The sequence below is a fragment of the Aplysia californica genome, unplaced genomic scaffold, assembly GCF_000002075.1.
Source record: "Aplysia californica isolate F4 #8 unplaced genomic scaffold, AplCal3.0 scaffold00292, whole genome shotgun sequence".
Classification (NCBI taxonomy): domain Eukaryota; kingdom Metazoa; phylum Mollusca; class Gastropoda; order Aplysiida; family Aplysiidae; genus Aplysia; species Aplysia californica.
The window spans coordinates 285901-298482 of record NW_004797562.1 but is presented as its reverse complement, the minus strand read 5'-3'; the positions used below and the strand labels follow the sequence as shown (position 1 = coordinate 298482).

The window sequence follows — 12582 nt, the reverse complement described above, 5'->3', positions numbered from 1 at the left end:
TCGGCACCTCGCCTTCCATCCGGTCCCATATCAGTCCGCCCCTTGCTCAGCACACACGCGCCAAGCATTATACCATGTGATGACCGGGTCCCCTATTCCCGCAGCTCAAGTGTGTGTGCGTCAGTCTGCTTGAGTTTGTGGCCTACTTCTAGAATCGCCTGTGTTGGTTCTACATTGTATGACATCGACGCGTAGGCTAGCCATGTCTCATTCAAAACACGCCAAGTTGGTAGCTCTAGATGTTCGTCCAATGAAATTAGAGAACAAACTGACCCACTTAGACATGAGGAGCTCGAAAGGATAGCCAGGAAACAAAACTTCCATTTTACAGTACAAAATCTTTCAATTGAGCTTGAATTTTTATGCAAAATGATATGGCCGCTTTTAAGGACAAGCGGGCTAACCCAGATTTCGGGGGTTTCCAGAAATCTTTACATACACCAAAAGTGGGCAGTGTCCTACCTATAGGAGAAGTTTGGTTTCATTGGCGTGTGTATTTGTTTGGTTATAGAGAAAACTCTCCTTGTCTTTTAAAGAAATAGAACAAGGGGTAAAAACTTTACCTTTCATTTTCTCAACACAGCATTTTTCGGGATAGCCCCCTTTCATTGTGCTTCAACGCGATCATATTACCTGATAAAAATAAGTTTATACATACTTTTAAATACCCTTGTGCAGGTAAAAAGAAGAATTTGAGTGCTAAACATTTGGAAATTGACCTACATTTCCTTCCGAACCATGGAATGCGTGTAACAGTCAACTACTCGTTTTGACATCAACTTATGATGAGACGGGGACAGATCTATTTATAACTTATTCATGTGTTCGTAACACATTTTGAACAGAACGTTATTTAAGAAGGTAGCATCAATTGCCACCTAGTGACGCGGTGTCAAGTCTGAAAACAACACTATCTTTAGCATTTATACATAATGTGTGTCTAATGGGTCAATTTGTTCTCAACTAATTTCATTGGACGAGCATCTAGTCTAGATTCTAGAGCTAAGGTACCAACTTGACGTGTTTTCAATGAGACGTAGGCCTAGATCTAGGCTAGCCTTAGCCTACACTTTGGTGTAGAACCAACACAAGCAATTCTAGAAGTAAAAGGTCACAAACTCAAGCAGAAAAGACACACACACATACACACACACACACAGAGGGACAGAGAGGCGAACGCACAACACCGAACACTCGAGCACAATAAGCTAGATCTACCCACCAATGCAAAAGAGCTCCAATTTACTCGGTGGCAATTGACAAAAAGTCAATTTTTGTGGTGGCAATTGACACTACCATTAAAAAATATATATATATATATAAAACGTTTTCAGACTTGACACCGCTCCACTCGGTGGCAATTGACACTACCTATAAAAATATCCATAATCTCATAACTAACAATCTGAGATGGATAGAAAGTCAAAATTTGTGTAAAGCAGATAAAAATGAATAAGAAAATAAAAGTAAAAGCTTTAGAATGTTTAAAGCTTGAGACGCGTCCATAAGTCATAAGTAGCTTAGCAGCCTACAAAAAATACCAAACCATCAATAACTAAAAAAGTAGGCCTAACCGGTCCTACTAATTGCCGTCCTTTCACTTATTTTGGTAAGATTGAACTTTGGTGGACCCACCGTTGAGGGGGGCCAGAACTACTTTTGGGCATCGTGTGATGCCATGCGCTGGTCCACTGTTCTTCCTTGGCCGCTGCGCGGCGGCGGCGCGCTCTCTCTCCTCTCCCTCCCGGCTCATTTAGTCAACTGAAAGTTTCTACCGGATTTTTCCACCGCAAAGCCAGTGAGTGCGCGCGAGTGGCTTGACCCAAGCGCTGATTGGTCAATCTAGTCACGGCATGGCACCAACTCCACCATGTCTCCCCCTCTCTTCACTGATCTGGTAAACTTCACCCGCGCATCTATCATGGTATCTAATGCCTAGCCTAGGCTGGCAATGTGGGTCCACTAAAGTAAAGTTCTTGGGCAGAACCAACTATTTAAAATGTTCCTGGTCCCCTTTTCTTTTCTCTGTTTATTATTGGTTTGCATGTATGTGTGTTTTCTCAATTATCATTGTGGCCAGGGGGGCAGGCCCTCCTGAAATACCCCCCCGCTGTCGAATACTATAAGTTATCGTAACCAAAGTGCTGGAGGTGCGGTCCACCAAACGTAAGCCAGCCTCCAAGACATTACGCAACAATGGGCAATTACGCGCTCACGCGCTAATTTGTATTGTTTGAACTGATAAATCTCTGCATTGTCCCGCTCATTTTAGTTAGTACCTGTTGTTTGTCGATGAGGCATGACATCGAACCATGGCTTCCTATCATGACTATTTTGGATTATTTCGTTTAGCGGAGATTTTACATTCCGATAAACTGAAGGAGTGGTTGAGAAGCAGACAACTTTTATTTGATTTTTCGGACACAACGTGTAATTGTGGTGCATATTTTTCATCTTTAAAGGACAGTTCGGCTTCTGTGGATAAGGAAATTTGGAGGTGCCAGAACAGACAGTGCAGGAAGAAATTAAGTATCCGGACTGGGAGCTTTTTCTCAAAATCACATTTAACTTTAGAGACAATAGTGAAAATTATTTATTTTTGGGCAGCCGACTATTCCAATAAACAGTGCCATTTAGAGTGTGGGGTTAGTGAAAAGACTGTAGTAGACTGGTTCAACTTTTGTAGGGATGTATGTGTGGATATTTTAGACAGTGATAGGTACAGTCAGATTGGAGGGGAAGGTGTGGTAGTAGAGATAGATGAAAGTAAATTTGGGAAAAGAAAATATCACAGGGGGAAACATGTAGATGGAGTGTGGGTTTTTGGGGGGATTGAAAGAGACAATAAGGAAAATTGTTTTTTTGTGGTGGTGGAGGACCGATCAGCAGCAACGTTGATTCCCCTAATTGAGAAATATATTAGGAAAGGATCAGTGGTAATCTCTGACTGCTGGAAGGGATATTCCACAATCGCAACGGTGGGGTACGAACACCAAAATGTGAATCACAGTAAGAATTTCAAGGACCCCAAAACTGGTGCACATGGTACTGCATAAAAAAAGCAAAAGGAGTTTTGCCAAGAGTTTGATATAAGCGGCTTCTTTGCCGAATTTATCTTTAAAAGAAAATTCAGAAAGCAGCAGCCTTTCTTAGAATTTTTTTAAGCTGTTGGACTACTGTACTCAAAGGAGAAGGCCATCTTGGCTCTAAGGAGCAAAAACAAGCCAACATGTAGGTCTAATCAAGAAAGTCGGGAACCTGCTGATAATCAAGAAAATCGGGAACCTGCTGGCGCTGGTCCATCCTCCCCTTCTGGTCTCCCTCCATTGCCTCCCCCTCAAAAGAAACAGCGGGTGGGATCAATTAATGTTAATAGTGAGAACCCCGCACCTGTTCCTGCGGTAAACGTCCTCATCCGAGGCTTTGATATCCCGGACTTTGATCTTTTCAATGATTCGGATGATTTTCAAGACTGATGATAATGCAGGTCAGTTTACAATTTTGTCTCGTCCCCCTTCTCTCTCTCTTGGTATTCTCGCAGCCCTCACTCACTCCGCCTCGCGTCGGTTCCTCGGGGCAGTCTCACAGCCCTCACTCACTCTGCCTCGCGTTGGTTCCTCGGGGCAGTCTAGCAGCCCTCACTCCCTCCGCCTCGCGTTGCCAGGAACTAGTTCGCGTAGCGGTCGATTAGGACCCATGACTGAACAGTCCGTTTTTTGCCAAGTGCGCATTAATAATATAAACACGGTGGGTCCACCAAAGTTCAATCCAGCCCTTATTTATTTTATTATTTTGCCTTACAATGTTTTTGGTAATTTTTGTTTGTTAACAGAACTGGCCTAAAAATACTAAAATCATAAAACAGGACAGAATTGACCTTTTGGTGAGGAAAGTGGCTATTCTCACCCGCCCGGAAGTTCTCGCAAGATCAACTCCTCCCCTCTTCTTTCTCTCTCTGTCTCTTTCTGAATACTGTCTATCGGTGTGGACGATCAAATTGACCAAAACAAAGTTTAAAAATGATGTTAAAACACAAAAGTAAATTAATTTGGTTGTCTACAAAGATGCTAGATCTACGGCTATTTAACTTTTCGAATCGAGCCGAACTACGCGGGTCGCCATTTTGTTTTGCCCGGAAATTCTCGCGCTACTCCTCTCTCTCTTTCTCTCTCTCTCTCCACTGCCCAGACAAAATTGTACGCTTTTAGTAGGCTACAGTTGTAATGGAACGTTTGTTCACGGCACAGAATTCTACAATTTGTCCTCACAGTGTAGAATTCTGTGGTTTAGGGTGAACGCAAAATTTGGTGAACGTGCACCGGGTGAGAATAGCCACAAGACTCGCCTGCACTATTCTCACTCCGGGTGAGAATAGAGGTGGCCTTTGGGAGGGCAGCTGATAGAAACCCTAGCCTATTCATTTTTATATTATACATAAAAGACATCTGTTGACAACAGATTAGATCCAATAGATGATAGAATGTCTAGATCTAGATTTTATAGATCTAGAAATAGGCTACACAAATCATAGAAAGTAAGAAAGTAAAGACCAAGAATCAAGAACCTTCGAACATTCCAGAGAGTCGGCATTATTGGAGTGCAAAAACAGAGCAAGAGTCTCTTAGCAACGAAAAGAAGAAGAGAGTTCAATTCCTTCTTTATAGCTGGAAAAAAGGACAGAAAGCCAAAGGGAGATTTGGGGCAAAAAGTAGAAACACTTACCATTTTGTGTTCTGACTGACTGTCCTGTTGTTCGGTCTCCGCCGACAGTTAACGCTGCAGTTGTACTCGCCATGTTTGATCACGCTTTCCTGTTACGGTGTGTGGGGAGGAAGTGACCTCACCGGTCTAAAAATTCTGTTGCTTAAAAGTATGATTTTCATTGTTTATATTTACAAAACTAATAATTCTATAATTGTCTAAATATATTTCAAAATACATTTTTCATTGTTATTATAGTAATTTATTTAACAAACCTCAACATTGACTTTCATTTTTTAAATTTGTGATTATAACAGTGATTTGATCCTGTAATTTGCCCTTATATCAAATTTACACTTTTTCATGTATACAACAATTCTACTTCCTTTTTATCCGAACCAAAATGGCAGACAAGTGAGTTTCTGAATTATCACACACAATATCCAACGACATCTACATGAATTGTGGCCTAAATATTATTTATAATCCCATAGATCGAACGCTTTTTAAATGAAGTAATATATTTACTTAAGTATAGGCTTGTCTTTGAATTTTGTTAATAATTATGTTCACTTTGCTGGCCTACCCCCAGTCTCCACGGAGGCATTGTTTTGTTCTGCATTTGGTAATCTATTGAACTTGCAGATAATTATAACCATTTGTGCGTGTATATCTCGATATGAGGAGGTAGACCTATTTGTTGGACAGACATGTGTCTCCTGTGTAGGTTCGACGGCCTTTGATACATTGCCGATCCGTCAACTTAAAAGTTAAAAGGAGGCCAAGTTAAAAATAATTTTTTTGAAAGCTGGTTAGGCCAATAATTTGTGAATCTAGATCTAGATCTAGAATCTAGATCTAGTCTAGATTTCTAGAGATCTAGATCTATATAGATCTAGATATCTAGATCTACTGTTTGTTGGGATGAAGTGTGAATTGAATGGCAGGACCTTCTCTGCCACAAGTTACAAGTCCAGAAGTTGGCTCTGTGCTAGATCTATGCAGCTGCTGATAGGGGTGTTACTGCAGTAGCAGTGGTGACATTAACATGGATAATCTGGGGGAGGACTTCCGTAAGGAGCGACCACTATGAGAGACAGAGCAGAATTGAGGGCTTGGGGTAAGGTTAGGGTTAGGTCTAGGTCTCTTCATTGTGTTTGATTTTGATGGGGTGGTCGCTCGTTACGGAAGTCCTTCCTAATCTGGTTTTGGCACCAACAGAAGAGCCTATATATGGAGTGTAGGGTAGATCTAGGGGGTGCGCGGTCTATTTCAACCAATCAGAAGCAAATGGGTCATCGATACAAGTTTACAGGTCAGTGATGAATGTCAGCTTGCCACAGCTGATGATCTTTGTGGACAAACGTGTGATGTAAGCAAACAAAAATGGCTGCTGCACAAACTGACATATTCAATTTCAATCAAATGCAAAAGGCCACCTCTATTCTCACCCGGAGTGAGAATAGTGCAGGCGAGTCTTGTGGCTATTCTCACCCGGTGCGCGTTCACCAAATTTTGCGTCAACCCTAAACCACAGAATTCTACACTGTGAGGACAAATTGTAGAATTCTGTGCCGTGAACAAACGTTCCATTACAACTGTAGCCTACTAAAAGCGTACAATTTTGTCTGTGGGCAATGGAGAGAGAGAGGAGTAGCGCGAGAATTTCCGGGCAAAACAAAATGGCGACCCGCGTAGTTTGGCTCGATTCGAAAAGTTAAATAGCCGTAGCATCTTTGTAGACAACCAAATTAATTTACTTTTGTGTTTTAACATCATTTTTTAACTTTGTTTTGGTCAATTTGATCGTCCACACCGATAGACAGTATTCAGAAAGAGAGAGAGAGAAGAGGGGAGGAGTTGATCTTGCGAGAACTTCCGGGCGGGTGAGAATAGCCACTTTCAATGCAAAAACGCAATTTGCGGCTGAAAACAAAAGTGCACGCACTGAGAAGAGGCACGCGCAGGGACTACACCACTCTAGGCCTACTTTGCGACGTGCGGGCCGATGTGACGTTTGAGAGGCGAGCTAGAGATATCAAACCTAATTGTGAAACGTCAAATTATGGGGGGGGGGGGCTAAACCCATTCCCTTTTTAAAAACAAATGAAATTTTACTGCTTTTTTTTCTTTTTTTAAAAATTGAAAAATAGCATCGCAGATTTCACTTTCTTTCAGATAAATCATCGATATCGAGACAGTTTTGATGACCATTGTTCTAGGGGCCAAAACCAGAAAATGCTGAAATTGAAATGTTTTTTACTCCTTTTTATTTTGGTAGCGTCAATTGCCACCGAGTGATGCGGTGGCAATTGACAAAAATTGACTTTTTGTCAATTGCCACAGAGTGAAGCGGTGTCAAGTCTGAAAACAACACTGTCTTAAGCATTATGCATAATGTATGTGTGTCGAATGGGTCAATTTGTTCTCAACTAATTTCATTGGACGACTAGTCTAGACTATTATACGATACCAACTTGGCGTGTTTTCAATGAGACGTAGGCCTAGGCTAGCCTTAGCCTACACTTTGCTGTAGAATCAACACAGGCAATTTTAGAAGTTCTAAAGTCACAAACGCACACAAACTCGAGCAGAAATTCATAAATCGGAGGACAGGGTCAGGAAAAGACACAAACTGACAGAGAGGCGAACGCACAACACCAAGCACTCGAGCACAATAATAAGGCTGCTAGATCTACCCACCAACGCAAAAGAGCTCCAATTTACTCCGTGGCAATTGACAAAAAGTCAATTTTTGTCAATTGACACTACCTTTTATTTTACTTGCCTGATAATTTAGTAACGGTAAATCTAGAATCCAAGCCTAATGTGTTATTTGGAAATTGTTCTTGACTCATGAATGCACTGTGTACTGTATGTATACCATTGTTATTCATGTTACTGTAAAGCCACATGTTAATATGTTCTTAATCTTAGTACTGTTTACACTTTGCACACTAAAACAAGGCTTACCACAAGTTATTTTTAAGCCACATATGTATTTCTCCTAGATCTATCTCTATATTAAGTTACCTGTTTCTTTCAGGCAAGCAAATCTGCCTAGGGTGCCTGAGTCCCTGCTCAAAAGACGCAAGCGGGTGGCCGTAAGCAAAGCAAAGGCACTGAAGGCACAGTCTGCTGAGAGGAAAGTAAGAAAATTTCTTCATATTATATGTTTAGTTATTTGGTTTTGTGCTAATTATATATGGCGGAAAACACACAGGCAATGCTGGCATCTACTTCAAAAGGCCTATTTTGGCAATTTTTAAAAATAAATGTACAGTATTGAATATGGTATCAAAATTTAGCTCAAACCCTGTAGATTTCAGAAATGTTTGTCTCATGGGCAACAGCTGTCTCGTTATGTAATAAAGGGCGCGTAATCACAGGTACCCAGGTGTAAACGTTTAATTAACATAAGTTCAATTTATTTACTTAAAAGTGATTTCAATTGCTTATCTCTGCAATAATGTCTTCCAAACTGAAAGCAGGACCCATCCTGATATACTCAGAGCATATGTAAGCAAAAACAAGCACAAAATTCAAGAATTTATTAAAAGGGGAGACAATTAAATGATGCCGACCAATGCACGGTTTACACAAATATATTTATTACACCAATTAATAAGTGGACATGATTTTTTAAAAAAGGGAAAACTGAATAATGGCCTTGAGATCTAATGCCTCTTGTTAGTCCTTTTGTGTATGTCCAGGTGAAGAAGTCTGGTGATCCCTTATTTGTGATTAGACCAACATCGTTGCTCTTGGAAAAGACGTCGCTGGGGCTGCTCTTGTCCATAAATCTCACACTGAAGTCATCCTCCTAGAGCATTTTAACCTTAACCTACAGGAAAAATCAAATAACACACCTTGAGAAATAAAGAACTTAGTTGGGAAAAACAGCAATTATTTGTAATAAATGTTATGGATCTGATTTGTTAAATTTCAATCGGAACTAACAATTTTAGCCGCTTACTAACCATGGCAGAATATGTCCACCATTGCCTCTTTTGGCCTCTATTTTTTCAGTAAGTAGTAGATGTTCTAGGCTTTTTTAAAATGTCAATTGAATGTATCACACCTACATTTGTCTCTTTCTTGTGGGTGGTTGGTGGGTGCTCTGGTGTGGTTTGCTTCTTCTTTCCTATCAAAGAACTATCGTCTTTATCTCTCCTCCTTCTATTTTTGTTTGTTTACTCTCTTGTAACACTCTCTAATCTTCGGCACTTATATGACCTTATTGTGTTGCAAGTGCCGTAAAACTCTTACTAAAACAAACGTCTCTTTCTTATTGTATTTATATTATTAGTGAGTCCCTTGTAGGCCTTCTTTCTCGCATTCTGCACAACTTTATTTGATTTCTTTTCCTCATGAAACAGCAGTCTCCTAAAGAAACATCTTTCTGTTGTGTCTAGACTACTCTTTGTTCACTATCTTTGGTAACTGACAACTTATATTCATGGCATAGCCATTCAGAAGACTTGACCACAGTTCCAAGGATTGTGAAGGTAAATCAAAGAGGTCTGGAGACACACATGTCTATAAAGACTGACTTTAAATCATCATATATTCTGGAATCTCTTCATTGTCTTGTGAATCCTGTCTGTATTTGAGTGCCCCCTCCCCCCTTAATTCTCAAATTTTTGGAATGCATCGTTCGCTATCTTTATTTTGAAGTTTCTCTTCACAATATTATTTTTTTTTTCGTTACATGCCCCCCCCCCCCCCCTGCTCTTATTTCCAATCTATGTCTATATTGCATGTTTCCACAATTGATTTTGAGTCTTCTCTTCTTGTTCATTAAGTTAAATTTAAAATATAAAAAAAACTAACTAAAATTCATTGGAAGCTAATCCAAGTAGATCGATGCCTATCTAATTCTGTTCTGAACATCGCGACACAACGATCTTTGAAAAGCCGTCCCCCCCCTCCTTCCTCTTTCGGATTACGCGGCCGCCGTTTTCTTGCCGTCGCGGCGATTTCGTGTCGTGCTTACGAAAAAATTAGATTTAGGCGATTATCTCACATCATGGAGCAATTTAAAGATTTATTTACGCAGAAAATGAAACTAGCATGGATAATGACTTACATTTCGTGATATTTGGGTTGAAATTCGCATTTAAGACTTAGATTTAGCCTCATTTTGTTGTTCACTGGTCTGGTTTGTTCGACCTGCGCAAAGTCCGACCGATGCACGACAGACGTGAAAAATGCGGGTTTTCAAACTTAATTTAACAATGAATGTTAGAAAATGAATAGAAACGATGAAACTATGGCATAGAACTGTTGAAAACTTCGTTTTGGACAAATACTGCGAGATCGTTGTGCTGTGATCGCAAATTCCAGTTTGTTCACCCGGTAGAATACGAGCGACAAACACCCAAATGATCGTGAATGAATAGCCGTAAATCTTTTTAAAATCTATTTTTCTTCCTTTTTAAAATACAAATTATCGCAGTTATGAAACATTGTCAAAACATGTTTAATGGCAACTAAAACAAAAAATATGCTAAAACTAACAAATTTAGAATTACGTGGAAAAACGACATGCACATGCCGACAATGCAGGCAATTACGATTTTAAAAAATAGTTTTTAGAAAATCGTGATTAATTTCATGTTTTTAATGCCAAATCATACTATTATCATTCTAGAACAAATTGTTAGCAAAATTACCATTAAAAATTATGAAAAAAATAAATTAGACTTACCTTTCTCTCCATGTGTTCTCTTGTCAAGTAAACATTGTCTGTCGTCATTCCATGGGTCCAGGAACTTCACAAAAAGTAAAAACTCACAAAAATGTTGCTGTCCCAGCTTCTCGAAACTTCACTCTACAGTATCAACTAAAGATATACACACACAGTTATCCCATTTCTGAGGAAAATTGTTCAGAATACAGAAAGTGCCATTTTGCCCTCTGCTGTGTTTTCCGCCATATATCCTTTCCTATTTTCAGTTTGGCCCTATTTAAAGGGATAAAATCCATTTAAGTATGATTAAAAATTGGGTGTTTTTGAAGTAAGTGCAGATGGTCCTTTGATATAGACCGAGGCATCAGTGTGATTCACATTCCTATCAGTATGACAATACTGTTTATTTGGTTGTAAGTCTGTCCTTACAAGTGGGATTGTCTGGCACTTTTGTGTTGATTGTGAATGAATTCAAACTTGGTTACTGTAAGAAGGTATGGCCTATACTATAAAATCACGCCTTGGTTTATTTTCTTTCAAATTCAGTGTTTCATCCTATACTTCATTTTATTTCTATGCATAATATTCCAACCCAGTTGTGACTACTTTTGGCTACATTTTTGTTCTTTGAGGTAGAGGCAGGGTGAAGTATTTTATGGGGGGTGTTTTTCTGTGGCTTTGTCAATTTTAAAATGATTTTCAAGAAAATTACCTCATATGTGTATATTTGAAAAGTGTATCATTTAAACCTTCCATTCAACCTTGTATGGTATTAGTAATCTTAATTACTTCTGGTTAAGAGTGGGGAAATTGTACCCATTGTCCTGTTTCAAACTCACATTTATCTTCGTCCCTAGAAACGTGCTTCAAAGAAGAAAGTCATCTTCAACCGTGCTGAGAAGTATGTCAAGGAATACAGAGCCAAGGAGCGCGACGAAGTCCGTCTTGCTCGCATTGCCAAGAAAGCTGGAAACTTCTACGTCCCGGCGGAACCTCAACTGGCTTTCGTCATCAGGATTAGGGGGTAAGTTTGTCTTGCTCACCTGTCATATTGGTTGTGCTGGTCCTTTATACTTTTGATTAAGACCAAGGACTCCTAATGCCGACAGCTGTTTTGCAGGTTATGAACTCGATCTACCATGCTGAGTTTGTTTTTGAATGGCAGAATAGTTTTGTTTTATTGGTGCTGGTCTACCCGACAGGTGCTGGGGTAGTGCCGTTTTCAATCTCAACTGCCTGACAGTGGTCTGCTTTTTTCATCTATGCGTTCTGCCATAATGCATGTGCAAGGGAATTTTATACCGTCACTCCCTCAATGGGATGCCCTGCTTTCAAGAAATCAGCACTCTCACAACTTTGGTCCAAACATTTTAGTCCGGCCTGCCACTGGGAGTCCAAAGCTGTATGGGGGCAGGGGGGGGGAAGGGTGGTGTAAACTATCAGGTAAATCAGAAGTATTGCGTAAGGCTGTCAAGTGGCATTTTCATTTTTGGTATCCTTGGTTCTTTCAGCTTTGTATCTAAAGTTCTCTCAAAATGAGAAACTGACAAAGACAGAAAAGTTTGTTGTGTGGATTTTATATCTTGTTGAAATTGAAATAGGTCTTGGTGGTGGTGGTGCGAGTTTTAGTGAAACTGGTGCTTCTGTCAGCGATGTCGTTTGCGTTGTTCCGTTGTTAGTTTTTGAGCGTGTGAGGGCGTGTAACTGTAAGCTGGTCATTTCTCATCTTGTGATTATTTGACTGACTGTTACTTTGATAAAAACTTTCCTGGTGCTGGTGCCTTTCCCCTGTCAACTGAGTTGAGGTATTGAAGATGTGATAGTGCAGCTGAGCACATTGTTGATGTGGTTTGTGTTATGATTGTCATGTTAATGGATGTGCCCCTATTTTCTCCTGATTCTGCTTCTAACGTCTTCTAAGGGGTGAATCTACAGAATAAATATTTAATTGGGCTTTGAGTAGACTTGTCAGGAGGTAGTTACAAGTTGAACATTATATTTTATTATTTTTTTGTATGGGACTAACATAAATAGAAAACAATGGTTAAATGTAAAGACATGAAACCAGACGCTCAATGTTTTGGCATATCAGGTTATTAGCATCATCTTAAAGATTGTTCATTTATCTTGTTTGAGGTTTTTGGTGGGGGGTTGTTGTTGTTTTGTTTTTTTTGCAACCCGCAAACAAC

The 12582-nt window shown here is 39.9% G+C and overlaps 1 protein-coding gene across 1 annotated transcript in view; it reads left to right on the top strand.

Moving 5' to 3' along the window:
- Positions 1 to 5055: 5055 nt before the first annotated feature.
- LOC101854958 (60S ribosomal protein L7) overlaps positions 5056 to 12582 on the top strand; it is a gene marked incomplete in the record, with an annotated part of 13434 nt that continues 5907 nt past the window's right edge. The window contains 3 exon segments of the mRNA XM_013084421.2: positions 5056 to 5115; positions 7748 to 7850; positions 11251 to 11417. Of these exon segments, the coding sequence (XP_012939875.1) occupies positions 5105 to 5115; positions 7748 to 7850; positions 11251 to 11417 (281 nt within the window).